This window comes from Podarcis melisellensis (genome assembly GCF_964234715.1).
Source record: "Podarcis melisellensis genome assembly, chromosome: 8".
Taxonomy (NCBI): Eukaryota; Metazoa; Chordata; class Lepidosauria; order Squamata; family Lacertidae; genus Podarcis; species Podarcis melisellensis.
The window spans coordinates 75,146,174-75,169,168 of record NC_138540.1 but is presented as its reverse complement, the minus strand read 5'-3'; the positions used below and the strand labels follow the sequence as shown (position 1 = coordinate 75,169,168).

The window sequence follows — 22,995 nt, the reverse complement described above, 5'->3', positions numbered from 1 at the left end:
GAGGTCCCATTAGCTAAAGTGGTGCTTCAGGTTAAGAACAGTTTCAGGTTAAGTACAGACCTCCAGAATGAATTAGGTTCTTAACCAAAGATACAACTGTACTTGCACTCAGTCTTCTGGATATGTTACCCAGCTCGGCCATGTAACCACAACCACAACCACAACAACAACAACAACTTATTATTTGTACCCCGCCCATCTGGCTGGGTTTCTCCAGCCACTCTGGGCGGCTTCCAACAAAGATTAAAAATACATTAAAATTCCACACATTAAAAACTTCCCAGAACAGGGCTGCCTTCAGATGTCTTCTAAATGTCAGGTAGCTGTTTATCTCTTTGACATCTGATGGGAGGGTGTTCCACAGGGCGGGCACCACTACTGAGAAGGCCCTCTGCCTGGTTCCCTGTAGCTTTGCTTCTTGCAGTGAGGGAACCGCCAGAAGGCCCTCAGCACTGGACCTCAGCATCCAGGCAGAATGATGGGGGTGGAGACGCTTCTTCAGGTATACTGGGCCAAGGCTGTTTAGGGCTTTAAAGGTCAGCGCCAACACTTTGAATTGTGCTCGGAAACGTACTGGGAGCCAATGTAGGTCTTTCAAGACTGGTGTTATGCAGTCTCGGTGAGCGCCCCCAGTCACCAGTCTAGCTGCTGCATTCTGGATTAGTTGTAGTTTCCAGGTCACCTTCAAAGGTAGCCCCACGTAGAGCACATTGCAGTAGTCCAAGCGGGAGAGCATGCACCACTCTGGCAAGAAAGACCTTGTAAGAGAGCAGGCCCTGCAGTCCTCACCACAGCCAATGTAGTTCCTTATGAGAGGTTTCTGCTTTTTTCTCCCAGCAGGCTTCTCCTGACTGGACTTCTGGACTTCACAGGGAAAAATTAGCTCTCGGCTCTATTGCGTTTAGAAAGAGAGTTATCTAACACTGTCTCTTCTTTGGTGTTCCTGGAGATGCAACCATTAAAAGTCACTTACACACAAAACAAAAGGGAGAATGTAATAAGGTACCTCCCATGTGACTAAAGTTAACCAAACACACAAGAGTTACCTGGGAACATTTCAGAATTAAATGCACAGTAATGCATTTAAGCAATCTCAACTTCAGTAAGTCAATTCTCTGTACTTAAAAAGAGTTTTGCATTCCTCTGCACATTCATTCATTGTTAAACTTTGTAGCACCTGCATTCATTATTGCTAAGAACAAGAGTTTATAAAGCAGGTATAGTTTTTCAGTGCTATACAATTATTATTTTTTAAGGTGGTCCTAATCGACAGGCTTAACAATCACAACACAAGAGGGGATGAGGAGGAAATTCTACTTCCACTCTACGGTAGGGATGAGTTAGCCATATCCGAAATCCCCCCAAAAGATGACTTAAGTGGTTTGTCTTGGGGAGGAGCTAGGGGTGGCATGGGTAAAGCCTTGGCCAATTGTCAATGGGGATGACTTGGCTTATAAGCCTGCTCCTCCCCAACCTTTCCCCCCTTTTTCCTTTGGTGCCCTCCCTCCATCCTTCAACAGTATGGGCTCTATTAGGATGTGGTGGTGCTGTGGTGTAAACCACTGAGCCTTGGGGCTTGCCTATTGGAAGGTTGGTGGTTTGAATCCCCATGACGGGGTGAGCTCCCATTGCTCGGTCCCTGCTCCTGCCAACCTAGCAGTTCAAAAGCACGTCAAAGTGCAAGTAGATAAATAGGTACAGCTCCGGCGGGAAGGTAAATGGTGTTTCCGTGCACTGCTCTGGTTCGCCAGAAGCGGCTTAGTCATGCTGGCCACATGACCCGGAAGCTGTCTGTGGACAAATGCTGGCTCCCTCAGCCTATAGAGGGAGATGAGTGCCGCAACCCCAGAGTCACAGAATTGTAGAGCTGGAAGGGACCCCAAGGGTCATCTAGTCCAACCCCCTGCAATGCAGGAATCTCAGTGAAAGCATCCATGACAGATGGCCACCCTCATGTTGTAGGGATTATTATGTTCAGAGTTTCATTTTCATTTGGTTTAATCTGTCTTCTAGTCTGAGCTAGATCTTGTGGGGGAGATTCTTGTGCCTTTACAGGGTAACAACACTGTTTGCCACCCTATACCGCATTTGCTTTGTGTGTTGTTTGGGGTGCCCTATAGGTGGAATGTGCATGTCATGCTAAATGCTGAACAGGTGAGGTGACAACAGACATGTCTCGTTCACAGAACCAAGGCCCTGAGAGCAGGGAGGAAGGCCTTGTTTTCCCCCCGTCTTTGCTGTGGGGACACAAAACAAGTTAGTCACCCTGACCATTCTTTAAGGGAAATTAGAAGGTAGTCCAAGTAGAGAGGAGCAGCTGGTTTCAAGGAGTTAGAATAGCAATCTGCACAATTTTTTTCTACAGAGATCACAAGTGGTTTTCACACCACAGGCATGAACGGGTATTTCTTACGCAGGTGCTGCTGCTGAGGGAGGAAATGCAGAACCAACATAGCAAGCCGCAGCCTTCAGTACATTTAATTTACTGATCTCAAAATCTGAAAAAAGGAAGGAAATAAGCAAAATACAATTATAACCCCCATTAATATGAAGAATGAAGAATTTGAACCCATCACCAGTGAACATTGAATGCCCTGCTCAAGACATGTTGATATTTATAGAGATTGGTGTGAAACACAAGCTTTAGTTCAGTACAAAATGTGTTTATGTCCAAAGGTGTGAAATTAGTTATTGTGGTCTGAGATCATAAAAAAGGCTTAGCAAATTGCTCCTCTGGCTCATCTTCTCTGAATCAGCCTGAAAGAAGGACTCAGTACCTCTCTGGGAGCGTAAGTATCACATCTGGTGACTATAACCTGTCTTGGCTAAGAAAACTATTTTTTTGTTTTGTTTCGTATTTTAAAATAAATCCATTGTGTGGCATCCAACCAAGTTTTGCTCAGAGTAGACTCATTGAACTTAATCATGCCCACTAACTTCAGTAGGTCTATTCTGATCATGTCCATTAATTTAAATGAGTCTATTCTGAGTATGACTATTTTTGAACTGTAATCGTAAGATTTCAAAGGGGGAAAGGTCCCAAAGGAGTTCATGTATCATATTCTGCGCCCTTCTGGGCTCAAGGCAGCATGGTAGAAGTGAAGGCAGTATAGAAAGAATGTTAAAATGTTAAAGAGTATCTGGAAAAGTATTATAATAATAAATATCTCCTGGCAGAAATAGAATGATCCTTGTAAAACAACAAATATAATGTTTTTTGGTATCTGAGGAAAACAAAGAATGCAATACAATAATTTGGAACTGTGTGTGAAAAATTCGTAGAAATAATAACACAATGAGTCTAATTGGAAGTCAGGTGTGTTTATTATATTTTGTTTTCTTCTCTCTCTCTCTCTTTTTTGTACCTCTTTCTTTGCTCTTTTCCTTTTCGACCTGCTAAAAAGAAATAAAGAGATAAAACTTAAATTTTAAAACTCGAGTTAGTTAAAAGGGATGTTTTGTAATTCTTCAACTATTGTTTATTTATTGTTAAAGCTGGTCAATTGTAATGAACTGATGTAATGGTTATTGCGGGTCCCCCCCCCTTGTTATTGTTGAACTCTAAATAAAATATTATTTTATACAAAAAGAAGAAGAAAGAAGTGAAGGCAGTGCTTATCCATTTCCTGGTTTGTTTGTTTTTTACAATTTGGAAACTTGGGGGAGGGAGACATGATTGTGGGTACATGACTAAATTGAAGGACTGTTGCTCAGTGTTCAAGCATCTGCTTTGCAGGTAGAAGGTTCTATCCTCAGCACCTCCTAGTAGGATTGGGACTGTCTCCTTGTCTAAGACACTGGCAGTCAGTGTAGACCACTGGCTAGTTATGAGACAAAATGTGCCGCTAACTTCTAGACGACCTCTGTGAGTTCAGAGGAAGAAGAAGAAGAAGAAGAAGAAGAAGAAGAAGAAGAAGAAGAAGAATAGTTCAGATTTGATATCCTACTTTATCACTATCCGAACATAGCTGTCAACTTGCAGATTTGAAAATGAGGGACCAGCAGCCAAAATAAGGGATTTTAGTGAACCAGCTGAAATATGGAGTTAAAAGAGACCAGATAATTTTGGAGAGCAGCGCCAGTTTTTAGCCCTTCGTTTCCAGAGGTTACTGCTCAAGACACCAGCCGATGAAACACTGCAATTAAATAACTACAAGCAGCAACCACTTTTCGCGTATAATGAAGTCCAAGCTACGAAGCTGCTGCTGCAGGTTCTGTATTTTTCTCTCGTGCTCCATCTGCAGCTCTCAGTTCCATCAGGCGGGGCGGGAGGCAGAGGAGGGGGGGAATAGCACCCAAAGTAAACCCGCAGATCAGACCATCTGTGCTAGTCTACCCCTACAAATCTATGGGAGAAGTGCTTGTGGTCCTTCCTCCGCTTCCCCCCTCTATGGTTAGCCCTTGGAACAGGTCCTGGCGGGTAGGGGCTCCCAGGGGATGAGGCTGGTGAGAGGAGGCCGGAGGGGGGCGGGCCGGGCAGCCAAGCAACACAGTTGGAGCCTCCCTCCTCCCTGGCTGGCAGGGAGGGAGGGAGAGGAGCTGCTTCCTTTGAAACCCGGGAAATTTAAGGGACATCCATCAATAAGGGACAGCAGCGGGACATGGCGCTGGGATAAGGGACTGTCCCTCCAAATAAGGGACGCTTGACAGCTATGTACCCGAAGGAGTCTCAAAGTGGCTAACAATCTCCTTTCCCTTCCTCCCCCACAACAAACACGCTGTGAGGTGAGTGAGGCTGAGAGACTTCAAAGAAGTGTGACTGGCCCAAGGAGGAGGAGGGAATCGAACCCAGTTCACCAGATTATGAGTCCACCGCTCCTAACCACTACACCACCACACGGTTTGACCACCTTGTATATTTTTCCTGGTACTGAGGAATGCTCCCTGTTGTTATTAGACAGCAACAGCATCAGTATATTTATGTGTGCTTGTGCCTACGCCCCATAGCAGCTATTTTGGGACTGGTGCCCTCAAGCATGTGTAGCAAATCTTTAGAAGTCTGCTATAAGGAACTGAAAACAAGGAAGTGCAGTTTGCAAAGAGTCTATTCGCACGGAGAATTCATGGGAAGTTCAGGCCTTGCGTTCCCACCACCCAACCCTCAACCTATACTAAAAATACATCATACTCTATTTCTTCGCATTTGTTTATAGTTATCCACATAAGCCTGGAAAACAGAAGCAAATCATAGAACGCTTGGAGGACAGTCTTTTCTAGACAAGAGGATCAAAGGCACTAAGTGAGTGGGATGTTCCTCAAGGACTTGCTGTGGGGAGGTGGGAGGAAGAGAAGAGCTGGTCAGAAGCCAACTGGCTATGGCTCTATTCGTCACTGTAGACAGGTAAGGTCTCATGCTGGAGAAAAGAGGGGATGGCAAGGATCCATGTCAGGGGTGGCAAAGTGACTGGACCTCTCAGAAGAGAGTTCTTCCAGCATCACCCCCCCCCATCCTCACAAGAATCATTGTGTTTTTATGCAAGCTCTTATCACTCAGGGACGTGGGCGGCACTGTGGGTTAAACCACAGAACCTAGGACTTGCCGATCAGAAGGTCGGTGGTTCGAATCCCCGTGACAGAGTGAGCTCCTGTTGCTCGGTCCCTGCTCCTGCTAACCTAGCAGTTCGAAAGCACGTCAAAGTGCAAGTAGATAAATAGGTACCGCTCCAGCAGGAAGGTAAACGGCGTTTCCGTGCGCTGCTCTGGTTTGCCAGAAGTGGCTTAATCATGCTGGCCACATGACCCGGAAGCTGTACACCGGCTCCCTCGGCCAATAAAGCGAGATAAGCGCCACAACCCCAGAGTCGGTCACAACTGGACCTAATAGTCAGGGGTCCCTTTACCTATGACTCAGGGAAGTGGAGCAGGCATGACAGATTCTGTATAATCTGCTAAAAGGAAATGAGAATCAGGAAGTGGGTTTTACAGAAAATCTATTTCGTGAAGTGGTTTAATTTGCACCCACACTGAAATACCCCGTATTCTCTAAGCATCCCCCCCCCCCCGATTTGTCCTGACAGTTCGGATGATAACCACTTCTAGAAAAGAAGATCAAAGGTATCAAGTGAGTGGAGCTCTCAGGCTAGGTGCAATGGAGAAGGGATATTTGGATAGCAATAGCCCCCAGTTCAGCCTGAGGTGGGGGAAGATGGGAATCAGAATGCCAAAATTTTGGGCCATGGAAGTTCTACTGCTTGGATGAGCTCTGGATGATTGGAGATTCAGCAGTCTGGGGTTTTAGAGGCTACATCAGGCAATGCAAGCACCAGGTATGGCTGAATCACAACTCCCATCACCCCGATCATTGACCATGGTGGCTGGGGCTGATGGGAGTTGGAGTTCCACAACATCTGGGGTACTGAATCTGCAGCCTGTTGTGGTGGACAAAAGACTGCATTGCTGTAATTTGTTGTTGAGCAAGGATATTATGTGTTGTGGGGTGGGGGAGGAAGCATGGAAAATTGAGAGCCAGCTAAAATCGAGTGAGGTCTTTGGAGATAAAATTGGAGAAATCACATGGGGAAAAAATAGAGAGGAGAGAATTGGAAATTCTTCTACCACTGTTCTATCTACACCTGTCCACATTCAGGGACCCAATGTATCTTTGAATAGGCTACCATGTGCTGGAGGCAAACACAGGGAAGGATTGCAGCCTTTGTGTCTTCCTTATGGGTACAGATTGAGAAGAAATTTTATCCTCCAGCAAAAATGTATAAAAATAGATCACCCATTTGCTGGAGATGTAAAAAAGAAATGGGGTCTTCCTTGCGCATGTGGTGGAATTGTGTAGTCATCGGAGAATTCTGGAATAACATCTATGATGAACTTAAAAAAAATATTTAAATTCAATTTCAAAAAGAAGCCTTCCTTCTAGGCATATTGCCAATAGAAATAAGGGGGGGAAAACATAAGACCATTGTTCATGGATGCCACAACAGCAGCGAGAATATTAGTGGCAAGAAACTGGAAGAACAAAACAATCCCTACAATAGCAGAGTGGCAAGCCCTAATGATTGAATACCTTCAGCTGGCAAAGATGACAGGAAGAGTAAGAAGCCATCTGAAACAGAGAGTCTATAAGGAATGGAGAATATTTAAAGAATATTTTAAAAACTATTGTATGAACAAGAATCTCTTGGCAGAATTAGAGTGATTCTTGTAAAATAAAAAGTGTAAATGACAATTTGTGTGGACATATAAACTAGACGGTGCGGTACAAAGGAAAGAATAGATATAGTAAATGAGAATATTTGGAAGTCTTTTTTAGTTCATTTCTAGAAACCTTTCCTGTCCTTTTTGTGAGTTTGTATTTATATGAATTTAAGTGTTAATATGTTACTGTATTTATGTAGAAGAAATGTATAATGCCTTACATCTCTTTGTCCCTTTTCTTTCTTCTCTTTCCTTTTTCTGTTTCTGTACTAAACTTCGTTATGTATTTATGTTTTTAATCTAAACCAAGAAAGATTATTGATAAGAAATTTTATTCATTTCCCATTTAAAGAAAAAACAAACAAAAGTAATTTGCACATTCCAAAAAGATATGTGAACTGAAATTCAGCCATCCTTTGAAATTTCCACTGCTCTGAATTTTGTGATGCCGTTCTGGAGCCAAGCAATGTGAATAAAAATCCACAGACCAGTGTGAAATGTGCATGCAAATGCCTGAATCTGGGAAAATAACAAACATTATAACGAGGAACAATGGTTTGCAACAATTCGTATATTAGGGGAAACTGCATGCAAAAATTGGTATGTTAGGTGAAATTTGTATAAAATGAAGATGATTTTTCATAAAGGCTTTCTTTCTTTTTTGAGTTGCAGACTAATATGGTAATGTGGGGAACTGAATTTAGGATTGCAAAAATGAGAAAAAATGAAACTGACATACTAACACCCTCATTTGTGGGTAACAACACGCATTCTTAAACTTAAGGCATGCAATAACCAAGGCGGGTGAATCTTTCAGTTTCTGTTTATCTCATTTTCTTATTTTTCCAGTCTTAATGGTTTACATTTCTGCATCAGTTTGCAATTGTTATTGCAAATACTTTTAAAAACATTCTTCATGAAAATTGATCAGTATTTCAGTGTGAATTTCTCCTGATAAATTCATCTCTGATTACAGTTTTGCCTAATGTACATTTTAAGCATTTCCCCCCTTGATCAGAACTATAATGTCCAGATAAAGGGAAGTAACAGTATCACTCTATTCTGCCTTGGTCATACCACATCTGGAGTATTGTGTCCAGCTCTGTGCATCACAATTTAAGAAGGAAATTGAAAAGCTGGAACGTGTGCAGAGGAGGGTGATGATCAAGGGTCTAGAAACCAACGCTTATGGAGAATGACTTAGAGAGCTGGGTATGTTTAGCTTGGAAAAGAGGAGACAGAGAGAAAAGATGATAGCCATCTTCAAGTATCTAAAGGGCCGTCATATGGAAGCTAGAGCAAGCTTGTTTTCTCCTGTTCTGGAGGGTAGGAACCAAACCAATGCCTTCAAGTTAAAGGAAAGGAGATTCCGACTAAACATCAGGAGAACTTTATGACAGCAAGTGCTGTTTGATAGTGGATCCATCTCCCAGGGGAGGTTGTGAACTCTCCTTCACTGGAGGCTTTTAAGCAGAGGTTGGATGGTCATTTGTCTTGGGTGCTTTAGTTGATATCCCTGCATTTCAGGGGGTTGGACTAGATGACCCTTGGGGTTCATTCCAACTTTAAAATATATGATTCTATGATAAATCAGGCAACAGGTCTTCTAGAACTCATAGCCAAGATGGTCTCAATCAAATTTTTCTCCTATCCCTATTCCTCCAAATGTAACATTGCTTGTCATCTGTTTTCAGCTCCTCCTGGGAGACCTTGTGGTTCTCGATTCAATTTTTAAAAGCTATGCAACAGTTGGAGAAAATATTTCTCTTTTTGTGGGCTGCCTGTTTCCACTCCAAAATATTACCCACCTGACTAGTTAATTTAATTTCCAGCTGTCTACATGTTATGTCCAACATCATAATCCTAGGGCATAATGTTTTCAATTTCCATATCAACAAAAAACTGTTAAGGATGTTTCTTCTTGTTGCCTTGTTCCCCTCCTCTGCTATTAACTCAGTCTACTGTTTTCTATCTTCCTCCAGGGATTCATGGAAACAACCACAGTGGTCTTCATCTTGGAGAATGCATCAACAATACGAAAAAATGCCAATCATTCCTTGGTAGCCATAAAGCCCATGAACTTAACCATTGCCTGCTTTATCTCATTGTCTTTCCTGGTGGGGACAGCTGTGAATGGGCTCTTTCTCTGGGTGCTGGGTGTGAAGATGAAGAGATCAGTGAACACCCTCTGGTTCCTCCACCTGATTCTCACCCACTTAATCTCCTCTTGGAACATGCCATTCTATGTTGCCTACATTCTTCTTGGTTTCCACTGGGCCTTTGGCACAGTTACCTGCAAGGTCATGAACTCGTTGGGTTCTCTGGGGATGTTCAACACTGTCTTTCTTCTCACCATTATCAATCTGGACCGCTACCTCCTCACCTGCCACCCCATCTGGTCCCAGCATAACCGCACAATCTCTCGAGCACAGAGACTGGTCATAGGAGTTTGGCTCGTGTCCTTAGCCCTGAGTGCTCCTTATGTAGCTTTCCGGGAAACACGAGAGGTAGAGAATGGCAGGCTTGTGTGTGACAATAACTATGCTTTTTCAAATGACTGGGATGATGAGAAGACAAAAGCCCTAAGGTATCGTGTTCATTTTGCTTTCTTTGTGACTCGGTTTCTCCTGGCCTTCCTGGTTCCCTTCCTGATCATCATGGGCTGCTCTTATTGCATAGGCCAGGAAATGAAAAAGAAAAGGTTGGTGAGGAGAACTAAGAAACCTTTCCGAATCCTTGTAGCTTCTGTGGCATCATTCTTCATCTCCTGGCTTCCTTATCACCTCTACCAGGCTTCAGTGCTCCTTGAGGGATCTGGAATGGTGGGAAATGTACTGAAGCCAATTTTCATCACTGGAGCCTGTTTCAATTTTTGTTTCACACCCATCCTCTACATCTTCGTTGGGGAGAAATTCCAGCAGGTCTTTAAGACATCGATTCTTGCTCTAGCTCAGAAAGCTTTTGTAGATGAACCCATCACATCTGCCTACAATATAAATTTGACAGAAGGGGTGGGGAGGGAAACCATTGACAGGAACAGCTTGGTGCTGACAGTGACTTAAGACAGTAATCTGCCCAGATTCCTGAGGAAGTAACCTTGGGGCTCTACAGACTCTTCCCAGTCTTCTCCCTCTTCTCTTCTCCCTGTGACCGCTCATCGTTGTCCCACCACCAATCTCTGGACTCTGAGCCTTCTTCCCTTGGGGGTTCCCCAGCTGATTGCTTCTACCATTTCTTTGCGGCCAACCAGTCCATGACATTTGGCTATACTCAAACGTATTTCATATCAGCATCAGTTTCATCTGGACCCCTGTTTGAACATTTGGATGGCTTATATTAAGTTTTTCCTTTAATTTAGGATCCATGCACTGGTTGTGGATTATTATCATTATTAGCATTATTTGTGTACTATTTTTCTTTCTAGTTTTCATTTAATTTTATTCTTCCCCTTTCTCTCACCACCCCCCGTTCCTTCTTTTTGTTAAATTTTCAAAAAAAAAAAAAGCAAGTTTAAAATTGTGGGATGCTCTCCCCGCAGTAAAATACATCTGTCTCTCTCATTATTAATTTTCAGGAGGAATTTTAAAACGTTCCTGTTCAGCCATGCATTTGATGTCTGAAACATACTGTGCCTTCCTGCCACCTTTGAAATTATAAACTGTTAGATTAAAGGGCTGTTAATGTTTTCATTGCTGTAAATATTTTTAAAGCATTTTAAAAATCGTATTATTTTATTACTTTGGTGTTTGCCACCCTGGGCTCTTCTGAAGGAAGAGCAGGATAGAAATTACACGCAGAAATAAACACATACATGATAGTGAACTTCAGTGTTGTTTTTGTGCTCCTGGATACTGTTAATGTGCCTGCTTGTCCACCAGGTTTCTTGTACGCACAGCAACCCAGGTCATATGGGTGGCCGGGGGGGGGGGTGTTGCAGTGATTTTTAGGAAGACACTAGTTTACACTGGGCGTCCTATTGGGAAGACCCAGTTCTCTGAGTGCATGTTCTGGAAGCTGGGCAATAGGGGCAGTACAGGATTCCTTCTGGTGTACCGACCTCCCCGCTGCACCAAGGATTCCTTGCCTGAGCAGGCACTGAAATTTGTGGGTGCCCGTGGACCTGTGAAAAAATCAAAAGCTTCTGGAACACAGTGTATGACAAGCTTAAAAAAATGTTTAACTTTATGAAAAATACAGAAGCTTTTCTACTAGGGATAACAGACACAGGTATAGCAAGAGAAGATCAGAAAATATTCCTCTCTGCCACAGGAGCGGCAAGGATCCTAATTGCTAAAAACTGGGAAAAAGAAACTGTGCCCAAAAAAAGGAATGGCAAGACAAACTGTTAGAGTATATTGAACTGGCTAGATTAACAGAGGCAAGTAGAGATCACACTAGACAAGAGTTTCAAAAAGCATGGGGAAAATGCAGAGCATACTTCACAAAACAGTGCCCTAAAATACATACCTGGACTTGTTTCGATGAATGTCTTCAGGAGACTTTGTGGATATTTACGTTAAAATTAGAACAATCTTAATAATTATTCATAAAGGAAACAGTTTATAAGAAGTAAATAAGGAGACCAGATAGAGGAAGTCTTTTTTTGGTTGTTTGTATTGTTGTATGTTATGCTCACTGTTGTTATGTTCGTGTTTAATGAGGGTGGATTTGTGTATTGGGTGGGGGTGGGGTTTTGTGTTATGTTATAAATAAAATTCCAATAAAAGTTAAAATTCAAAAATGAAATTTGTGGGTGCCCATCCCCTTCATGGGGAATTTTGTGGGTGCTGGGCCACCTATGCTTCTTGTTACCAGTGCCATTGCATTCCCAGTCCTTGCCTTCTCTCTTCATGTAGCATTACCACTCTCTGATCTTCAGATGAAGGGCGAGATACAATTTTAAGTAATAATAATATTAATAATAATAATAAATACTACCAACTAACTTCCCATTGTCCCTGAACAAGGTTCCTTTAACACATGCATGTCAGCCAGGAATCTAACAGATGCATCTTTTCCAGCTTGGAGACGCATTATTTGTGAAAGATGCACTTGATCAATATCTCTTTGTCATTCATATGCTAAAGGAATAGATCCACTATTAGGAGGAAAGGTGGCTTTCACCCTAAAGCTCAGTAGTTGTCTCTGCCCTGTTGAATGCCCTTCTATCAAATGTCAAGGAAAATAAACACCTTTCTGACTTTTAGAAGACATCTGAGGGCAGCCCTGTTTAGGGAAGTTTTTAATGTTTGATGTCTTACTGTGTTTTAATTTGTTGGAAGCCACCCAGAGCGGCTGGGGCAACACAGTTAGCTGGGCAGCATGTGAATAATAAATTTGTTGTTGTTGTTAAATCTAGGTGTACTTACCATATAAACAGGACAATGAGTCCCTCTGTCTTTTTGGCTTCTTCTCATAGATTGGTATCGCTAGAATATATTAATATAAGTAGGAAAGATATAAGCATAACATACAGGAAATGACATCTATAAAACATGCCACAATCAAGACAAGAGCTCATGTGGCTTCAGTGACAGTTGCACAGATGGAAAATATTACAGGACTTGCCTGTCTATATATTGCATGCAACATTCTGTGTTCTATGGAGTCTATTACCCCAGCTGTTTTTTTACACTGGTCGTATATGATCATATAAATATATCTGATGTGATGACAGTGTAATGATGGGGAAATTTCAGGTTCCCACTTTCCCAATCTTACAATTAGTTACCCACTTTTCAACATCAGATTGTGGGTTGTTGTTGTTACTCTGAATGCACTTTACTCTGAATGCCTCCTAAGGCACACATTTGTGTGCAATTCACATTTTTGCCAAGCGATGCTCCCTAATATAATACATTTTGTATGTTATTTTCACTAATATATTAAATCTTATGCACATTCTACCCTGTTATATGTAGTTTTTGGACACAAAGCTTGGTCAGAGGAATGCATTGTAAAATGGTGAGACGTGTGAATTTTGCAGGATAGCTGTGCTTCAGTTCACATATTGTTTCAGAAAGTGAGAATTAGGCAAGTTTGCCTTTAAATGCAGACTGGATTGTATTTCTCTCCCATCCCAACTCCACTCTCTTCCTGCATTCATATCATTCGAAACTAAACAATTCAATATTTTAAGTTCTGAATGGTATGTGTTTTTTTGTGTGTAACATTTGACGGCTCCTAAGTTATGGAAGGAATTATTGGATTGAATTATTATCTTAACTGTTGCTGATAAATGCTTAATGGATTTAGGTAAGGTAGAAGTTCAGAAACTTAGAGAGGTATAGAACAGGGAATGATAAAGTATTATACAACCAGTTCTACTTAGCTGACTACAGCTTCTGGAAACTTGTCACCAGGGGCTTATGAACAGGACTCATAAGCACTTACCTGAGAGCAAGAACTGTTGAATTCAGTAGTACTTCCAAGCATAGGAGCCAACTCCTAGGGGCTGTGGGGACTTCAGTCCCCCAATAAAATATTTGAGGGGGCTGCCCCTCCCAGCTGTACTTTGGAGAAAACACTATTGTGCTCAGTGAGACCTACAACTGATGAGACAGGCATTCCAGGGTTTCGCTATGAGAAGAGAATAGTGAAAGTGACAGTGACAGTGACAGAAAAAGGCTAGAACTTAAACTTAGGGGAAAGAGAAGTGAGGAGGAAGGAGGTTGATTCGACCACCCTATCCCAAAGGCTCAGAGGCACACAGAGGCTTCAGCAGAGAGCCAGGCATCTTTGCAGGTACTCACCTGACACACTCTCAGAAGTGGTTCTGTTGGGTAACTATATTTTAAGCCTTTAAAACCTTTCTATATTCTGAAAAAGTATCTTCTTTCATCACTTTTGTGGGCATCCTTGATGGTGAGGGAACAGTCCACTTGTTCCAAGTCCCCTGAAAGATGGAAGTGATCATGAGCAAAGGGTGATATCCCTTCCTTCCCATTGTTATTGGCCACTGGAAGGAAGTGCAGCTGTCTTTGATATATCCAGTGCTTTTTTTCTGGGGGTACGCAGGGGTACGCATACTCCTAAACATTTTGTGAATCTTTGTACTTTTGTCCATTTACTGTATTTATTTCCCCCAATTAGAAATATAAAATGGTGGTTTTCTTGAGTCAAAGGGCATTATATGAAGTATGGGAGAGGAGTAAAAAATCAGTAGTGACCAAAACACCATGGTGGCTGTCACCGATGGAATCTATGATGGTTCATAGGAAAAATATGAACAGTGATTGGTTAACATACAAGGATTTAGTAGAGGAAATAAATAGTGATCTGAAAATAAAGGACCTAAGAGAACTGAAACAGAAGGGAATAACCTGGTAGGAGTATTATCAACTAAAAGTCACCATTGAAAAGGATAAAAGAACCAAAGGATTTGACAAAAACAATCCTATCTGGAGAAGGATATATTATATGATAATCAAAATACACTTTCAGAAATGTACAAACTATTTTTGAATTGGCAAAGAAAGGAGGAGGATATCAAATAAATTACAGTAAAATGGGAGAGGGACCTGGGACATACAATCAAACCCAATATTTGGAATGAATTATGGATTAAAAATATAAAATTCATGGCTTGCTTCCTTATAAGGGAAAATCTTATGAAAATGTACTATAGATGGTACTTGACCCCTGTAAAACTAGCAAAAATAAATAAATCATATAATAACAAGTGCTGAGATGTAAGGAACAGATAGGAACATACTACCATATGTGGTGGTCTGTCTAGAGATACAAAGATTTTGGAATATGATTTATGAAGAGATAGAGAGATTGATAAAAACTACATTTAGCAAGAAACTGGAAGAATTTTTACTAGGAATGGTTTCAGATAACATTACCAAAAATAAAACCAGGTTATTTATGTATGTGACGTCAGCAGCAAGGGTTATAGTGGAAAAACACTGGAAAGATAAAAATACACCCACTAAAGATGAATGGGTAGTCAAATTGTGCGAGTACTTGGCGCTCGCGAAGCTGACAGATGCAATAAAAGATAAACCTAAAAAGATAATGAAAGAAGAATGGGAATGTTTAAATAATTATCTAGGGGATAAGGGCTCATCAAGAAAGACCTGGTTATGTTTAGAATGATACCGCATATAGGGAAATGTTCCCTGATACCAAGATGAGGGATTCTATGGAATGCAGATAGAGAAAATTGATAAGAATAATGATCTGTTGTGACCTTGAAGGAAGTGTACAATAGATGAGCCTTCTTGTGTTTTGGCTCATCTTCCTCTTTTTTTCTTTTTTCCCCTCCCCCCATTTCTTTCCTCCCCCCCTTCCTCCTCCTTCTTTCCTTTTTCTTTTTTCTTTCCCATAATGGCTTATGTTCTATGCCATGTACTTTGATATCTTTGTAGTTTTTTTTAGCTTTTTCATTATTATTAAGGAATTTTCTTTTGTAATTTTGGTTGTCTATATTTATCTGTCACAAAGAGTCGGACACGACTAAATGACTAAACAACAAATATTTATCTGTATTTGTTTAAAGCAAAATAAAAGTATTTTTAAAAAGAAGTATTAAAACAAAAGAATTATGCTTTCTTTGAGACTAGGATGATATATAGACAAAGGCCTGTTATCATGTTCATTTGGCTCTCATTTGGTTTCTCCTGGCTTTCCTGGTTCCTTTCATAATAATCACGGGCTGCTCTTATCATTCAGAAAAGGAAGAAGAAAAGTTGGTGAGGGCTGGAAAACCTATCAGATTCCTTGTCACTTCTGTGGCATCATTCTTGATCTCCTGGTTCCGTACCTCCTCTTTATAGCCAGAAATTGGCAGAGAAGCTAGGAAGGTGTTGGAAAAGCTGCTTCATATTAATGAATGTTAAAATGTTGGATTGAAAATAAGTGGCATTAGCAACAAAGTTATTAAGAATATGCAAAAATGAATTGATAATGGTTGGAAATAAAGAGTTATAATATGTTAAGATATAGAGTTAAGGCAATGAATGAGGGTAAGGATTTGCTGATTTGATTATGTAAATGGGATACAAAAAGGGGAGGTGAGAGGAGGTCAAGGAAACAAGCAAATGAGTTTAAAGTTATAAAAAACGGATTTGTTTTTATTTTTTTCTTATTTTCTTTTTGTCTTTTGTATGTTGTATTTTTATTTTTATTTTTTCATGTATTTTTGTACTTATGTTTTTGTAAAACTTTAATAAATATTTCTTTAAAAAAAGAGGAAAAGCTGCTTCATGGGACTCTGATGCAAGAGAAGTGATGCAGTGCTTCACTCTTTGCTTTCCTTCATTATCCTCTGCTTGTATATTTCCAAATATAGTCAATGTCACAAAGGCATGATAATGAGAGTTCAACGTGGGGTGAGATATTATCTGGACCTAAAACCATCCCATTTCCCCCAAAAAAATTTGAAATAGAAACCACCCCACATCCTTTTTTAAAATTGAAGTGAAACCACCCACTTCATTTGCCCACTGGAGCAGTGAATGCAAATGATATTTCAGCTACAGGGACTTGAGGCTGCAATTCTTCAGAAAGCCGAAAGCAAGCAAACAAAGCCAAAAACTAAAGCAACAATGAAACAAAAATTGGTAGTAAACCTTGTTGCAGACAGTGAAATTTACTTCTGAGTAAACATGCTGAGGGTGTTACTCTAAAACAGGCAGCGTTGCCAAGGGAACTCGCTAACATTATATAATTCATGGGCACTCTGTTCCCAAAAACTGAGAAGAAGGAAATGGGTTATACAGCGAACCCACTTGCAGAAATAATTTGTGTGACTCACAAGTCTTTCAGTTCTCATAAATATGCTATACCCTTGAAGGACTTCTTCAGTTCTGAATGCTGAAAAGAACAGTGGAACGCGTTGAGGACAACTATTCTAGACAAGCAGATAAAGTGAGTGGACATGCTCTGAAGACTGGGTGGCAGGGTGGGTGGGGAAGAGAAGGAAAGTTTAAAATCTTTAAAATTGATTGTCTTTGTAGTTATGGAAAATCAAGTCTTCAGTTGGAAAAGGGTGGGTGTTGGAACACAAGTGATTGGCAACACAAGGCTCTCCAGATGTTGGTGAGCTATAGTCCCCATCATCTCTGTTCATTGGTTTTGCTAGCTGAGACTGATGGATGGAAGCTAGAGTTGAGCAACATCTGGAAGTCCACAGGACCTTCATGAGGACTTGGGTCAGAGTTCTAAACTGAATGAGATTCAGCAATCTTAGTTTCCAGCTGTTGATGAGAAATGGGTTTGAGCAGGGAAGCTATGAACTAGGTCTGAACTCCAAACCTGATATCAGTCCTAGTGAAACCGTATTAATGTATGTGGTTGCTGATGTTGTTTCTTTGAAGCTTAGAGTGCTAAATTGCTTAGTTTTGAAATTTGCTTACTCAGAGTGCATAAGCCTGTCTGGATAGACGCATTTTCCCATTTCCAGTGTTCTGATCTCTCCCCCAACCTCCCCGTGTTCCCTCTAACTTTCACCTGCCTTCATCTCAAATCTCTTCCTTCTTCTTCCAGGGCACTATGGAGAAAAATAACACAACTATCAGCTTGCAGAATTCCAGCAACACAGAGATGGATGTAAGCCACCTTCCAGCAGACACAAATCTGGTTGTTGCCATCCTTATCTTCACATGCTTCTTGGTGGGGATAACTGTGAATGGGCTCTTCCTCTGGGTGCTGGGGATGAAGATGAAGAGAACTGTGAATACTATGTGGTTCCTCCACCTGATCCTCACCTACTTAGTCTCCAGCTCACTCATGCCTTTCTTTGCTGTCTTTGTCCTCCTCAATTTTGACTGGATCTTTGGCCCAATCATGTGCAAGATCTTACTCTTCTCCTTCTCTCTGGGGATGTTCACTACGGTCTTTCTACTCACCACCGTCAGCCTGGACCGCTACCTCTTCACCTGCTATCCTGTCTGGTCCCAGCGTAATCGCAGAATACCTTTGGCACGGAAGGTAATTGCAGGAGTCTGGCTTGCTTCCCTAGCTCTGAGCACCCCAAACCTGGCTTTTCTGGAGACTCAAGAAGAGGAGGGGAAGATGAAGTGCAGCTATTATTTTATTTTCTCACCAAATCAAGATGATTTCCACGTTCATCTGGCTTTCTTCTTGGTTCGTTTTCTGCTGGCCTTCCTGCTTCCATTCATCATCATCATGACATGCTACTGTTGGATTGGTTTTGAAATGAAGAAAAAAAGTTTACCGAGGACAGGGAAGATTTCCAAAGTCCTGGTGGCTGCTGTAGCATCATTCTTCATTGGCTGGTTCCCCTACCATCTCTACCACGCTTCACAGCTGTTTAAGGAAGTACCCAAAGCAACAACACAGGTTCTATGGGATACTGCAGCCACCGGAGTTTGTTTCAATATCTGTTTCACCCCGATTCTGTACCTGTTTGTTGGGGAGAAATTCCAGGAGGTCTTCAAGACATCAATTTTTGCAGCGTTTAGTAAAGCTTTTGTGGACGATCCCACCAGTCTAGAGGACAATATCCACACTGGCAAGAGGGCTGACCAGAACCATTCAGAGAGCTCAATGGGAAAAACATCTGTTTTGCAGGCAGAGAGTCCCGGGTTCAAACCCCAGCATCACCAGGTAAATCTGTGAGAGACCGGTGTTAGAAATCTTGGCAGTCCACTGCCAGACCATGCACTGAACTTCATGGACCAACTTTCCTATAGTGAAAGACTGTAGCTTTATTGTATATCACAAATGTTGCATGCAAAAGTTCCAAAGCTTCAGTCCCTAGCATCTCCAGCTTGCGCTGTGAGATACTTTGGTCTGGGTCCTTAAAAAGCCATTGCCCAGCAATGTAGACTCTGACTAATGGTCCAGCAGTAAGGCAGCTTCTTATATATGGGGAAAGTACCCAAAACCTGAAAGTGATTTAGGGGAGCAATCTACCATATCCCTGAAGCATCTACTTTGGACCACATGTAGAGAGGAAGGTGGTTTCTTCAGAATGGGGTGGGGGTTGTGTCAAATGACCTTTGGTGGGTCCCCTCCCCTAGTTGGCTCATGAGGCAGAGACCGTGCTCCCCACTTCACCAGGTGGTTTTTACGGATGACCAAATCTTTGCATCTTGATTTATTGCAGAGGTCTTTTATCTTTTAAAGATAACAGTCCAGAAAGTTTTTTTCAGATCAAAGCGATAACTTCTTTTTCAAATAGGGGTGGAGAAACTTTCTGGCCTCTTTGGGGCCAGCTCCTTATCTGACCCCATACCTGCAAGCTAACTTTGATAGGTGGGAGAGGCAACCCACCTGCCAATCATTTTATTTTATTTATTAAATTTCTATACTGCCCTTCATCCAAGGATCACAGGGCGGCTAACAGTATAAAAACACAAAGATGCCTATCAGCAACAAACAAAACAATACTCGAACCAATGGCTTCAAGTTACAAGAAAGGAGATTCCGACTAAAGATAGGAAGAACTTTTATTTGGTTGTTTGTATTGTTGTATGTTATGCTCACTGTATGTTATGTTCACGTTTAATGAGGGTAGATTTGTGTATTGCCGTCACATAATAAAACTTTTTGGTTAGCATTAACTGTACACCGCCTTCCATACATATGCTTGTCTGCGACTGGATGATACTATGTTATTTGTGTGTGTGTGTGTGTGTGTGTGTATATATATATATATATATATATATATATATATATATACACACAACAAGAAGAAAAAACGCACACAAAAACCACAAATACCAAATTACACACAAATTACAAAAATAACCATAGACACATAATTTTCTTGGCAAACAATAAAACATCTATTGGTCTTAACACTAAAGACCCAACTTCCCGTCTATTCCATATTTCAAATTCATATTACTTATTGCCAATAGACATTTTTTTCATAATTAAACTTATTCTCAATAAATCTAATTTCTTCTATCTACCTAGCAACTATTACTGAAGTTCCTCGAATGCTGCAACAGAATTTAAACTACTATATTTATTTTTCAGATATTCTTTGAAAACCTCCCATTTAGAAACAAATTCCTATTTTGATTTATTCTTTATTTTTTCTGATAAACCATCTAATTCGGCATATTCTGTCAGCTTTTGGATCCAATCTTGTATAGAGGGGATTTCATTACTCTTCCATTTTGCTGCGATCAAAACTCTTGCTGCCGCCGTCGCATATAAAAAGATACCCTTCCTCTTTTGTAGAATATCCAAATCTGTTATTCCCAGGAGTTTGGCCTCTGGTTTTTTATTGAAAGAGATCTTTAGCATTTTTTGCAGTTCTGCATGTATACTCTCCCAGAATACCTGTATTTTCCTACATGTCCACCACATATGGTAGAATGTTCCTGAGTCTCCGCATCTCCAACAATTACTTGACACATTTTTATACATTTTTGAAAGTTTCCATGGTGTTAGATACCATTGATGTTGCATTTTTTGAAAGTTCTCTCTAATCGTGTAACAGTTTGTGAATTTCCAATTGATCTTCCATAAATTTTCCCATTGGGCCATGGTTATCAAATGGCCAAAATCCTGGGACCGCCTCACCATTGCCACTGTTACCTCCTCCTCCTTGACTGTCCAGTCAAGGAGGAGTCGGTAAGTTTTGGAAAGAGTTTTTCTTTTAGAATTTACAAGATCAGATTCGAATCAGGAAATTTCTACTGAGAACCCCTTTTGTTTGTCAGATTTAAATTTTTCAAATAACTGATGGTATTGGAACCAGTCTGAAATGTGTTCTCTTATTTCCTCAATTTTTTTAAAATTTTATTTGGTTATCTTCATTTTTTAGAAGTATTTTATATGTTGGCCAGCTTTCCTGAGTATTTTTCCATTTTACTGCTATGGCTTCTACTGGAGAAGTCCACCACGGGACTTTAGGCTCCATCAGGTCTTTATATTTTTCCCATACAGCAAAGAGTGACTTTCTTATTATATGATTGGTAAATATTTTATGAATTTTCGCTTTTCCATATATTAGGTAGGCGTGCCATCCCCAACGGTTGTCAAAACCTTCCAGGTCCAGGAGGTCCGGATCCTGCAACGTGCACCAATCTTTTAGCCAGGTGAAACAGGCTGCCTCGTAGTAAAGTTTTAGGTCGGGTAGGGAAAAGCCTCCTCTCTCTTTTATGTCTATTAAGATCAGGTGTTTAATCCTAGGTTTCTTCCCTTCCCACAGAAATTTGGAAATTTCTCTTTGCCATATCTTGAGACAACCTGCTTCACCCAGTATCGGAATCATTTGAAATAAAAAGATTAATTTTGGAAGCACATTCATCTTTATAATGGAAATCCTACCCAGAAATGTTAATTTTAGTTTACTCCAGGTTACCAAGTTTTTTCTAATCTCTAGCCAAGTTTTGGTGTAATTATCCTGAAATAAGTTTATGTTCTTGGTGGTGATCCAAATACCCAAGTATTTCGCTTTTGAAGAGATTTTCAGGCCCAATATTTTTTCTAAGTCGTCCTTTTCTTCTGTGGTTACATTTTTAACAAGCATTTTTGTTTTTGTTATATTCAGCTTAAAACCTGCCACTTCTCCAAATTCTTTAATCAGTTCCAGCACTCTTTTCAGACTTTCTTTAGGGTTTTCAGTCATAACAAGTAGATCGTCCGCGAAAGCTTTAATTTTATATGTTTTATTTCCCAGAGTAAGGGGACGCAGGTGGCGCTGTGGGTTAAAGCCTCAGTGCCTAGGACTTGCCGATCGAAAGGTTGGCGGTTCGAATCCCTGCGGCGGGGTGCGCTCCCGCTGCTCGGTCCCAGCGCCTGCCAACCTAGCAGTTCGAAAGCACCTCCGGGTGCAAGTAGATAAATAGGGACCGCTTACCAGCGGGAAGGTAAACGGCGTTTCCGTGTGCGGCTCTGGCTCGCCAGAGCAGCGATGTCACGCTGGCCACGTGACCCGGAAGTGTCTCCGGACAGCGCTGGCCCCTGGCCTCTTAAGTGAGATGGGCGCACAACCCCAGAGTCTGTCAAGACTGGCCCGTACGGGCAGGGGTACCTTTACCTTTACTATTTCCCAGAGTGATGCCTTTAACAAGTTGATCCCTTCTTATCTGATTGTTCAAGACTTCCATCACCAAGATAAATATCTTGTGGGCAGTGGGCAGCCCTGTCTGGTTCCCTTGTTTATTTTGCACTCCTCAGTAATTCTTCCGTTGATGATCAATTTTGCATATTGTTCCGAATAGATGGCATTTATTCCTTTACAAATATTTTCTACCAGTCCGATTTCTTCCATTAATTTTTTCATGAACTTCCAGGACACGTTATCAAAAGCTTTTTCAGCGTCTACCAACATAATAGCTGCTGGTTTATCAATTTTAATATCCAAATATTCTAATACATTAATCACACATCTAATATTGGATTGCATAAATCGTCCGGGAAGAAATCCGGTTTGATCTTTATGAATTATCTCTTTCAGCACCATTTTTAATCTATTTGCAGGAATGTCTGTGAATATCTTGTAATCGTTATTTAGCAGTGCAATGGGTCTGTAATTGGCCATGTTTGAGGCATCTGTTCCCTGTTTATGGATAAGAGTAATAAAGCTGTCCTTCCAGGTTTTCAGAAGTTTTCCATTTGCCAGAATATTATTTATTAGGTCTTTCATGGGAAGAAATAATGCTTGTTCTAACTTTTTATAGTAATTAGCTGGAAGACCATCTTTCCTAATTTTGATCTCTTTTTTCCTTAGGTATTATTGGTAGTTTATTTTTGCCCAAATAATCAATTATTTTTTCTAGAGTCTCTGGACCTTCTTTATATAGTTTTCTGAAAAAACTAGCAAAGTTTTTACTAATTTCCTTCGGTTCTTGAATCCATTTGTCTTCAATTTCAATTTTATTGATAATTCTATCTTCCTTTTTCTTCTTTAAT

At 40.9% G+C, this 22,995-nt stretch overlaps 2 protein-coding genes across 2 annotated transcripts; both read left to right on the top strand.

The window, feature by feature from the left end:
• Positions 1-5,164: 5,164 nt before the first annotated feature.
• LOC309376521 (putative G-protein coupled receptor 33) lies at positions 5,165-10,603 on the top strand. Its single transcript, XM_081922921.1, has 2 exons — positions 5,165-5,239; positions 9,132-10,603. Exon 2 carries the CDS (start codon positions 9,138-9,140, stop codon positions 10,209-10,211), a length of 1,074 nt encoding a protein of 357 aa, XP_081779047.1. The 5' UTR covers positions 5,165-5,239; positions 9,132-9,137; the 3' UTR covers positions 10,212-10,603.
• Positions 10,604-16,653: 6,050 nt separating this feature from the next.
• On the top strand, positions 16,654-18,750 carry LOC309375414 (putative G-protein coupled receptor 33). The gene is made up of 2 exons (XM_081921056.1): positions 16,654-17,025; positions 17,644-18,750. The coding sequence occupies exons 1-2, from the start codon at positions 16,969-16,971 to the stop codon at positions 18,736-18,738; spliced, it is 1,152 nt and encodes a 383-aa protein (XP_081777182.1). The 5' UTR covers positions 16,654-16,968; the 3' UTR covers positions 18,739-18,750.
• Positions 18,751-22,995: the final 4,245 nt, after the last annotated feature.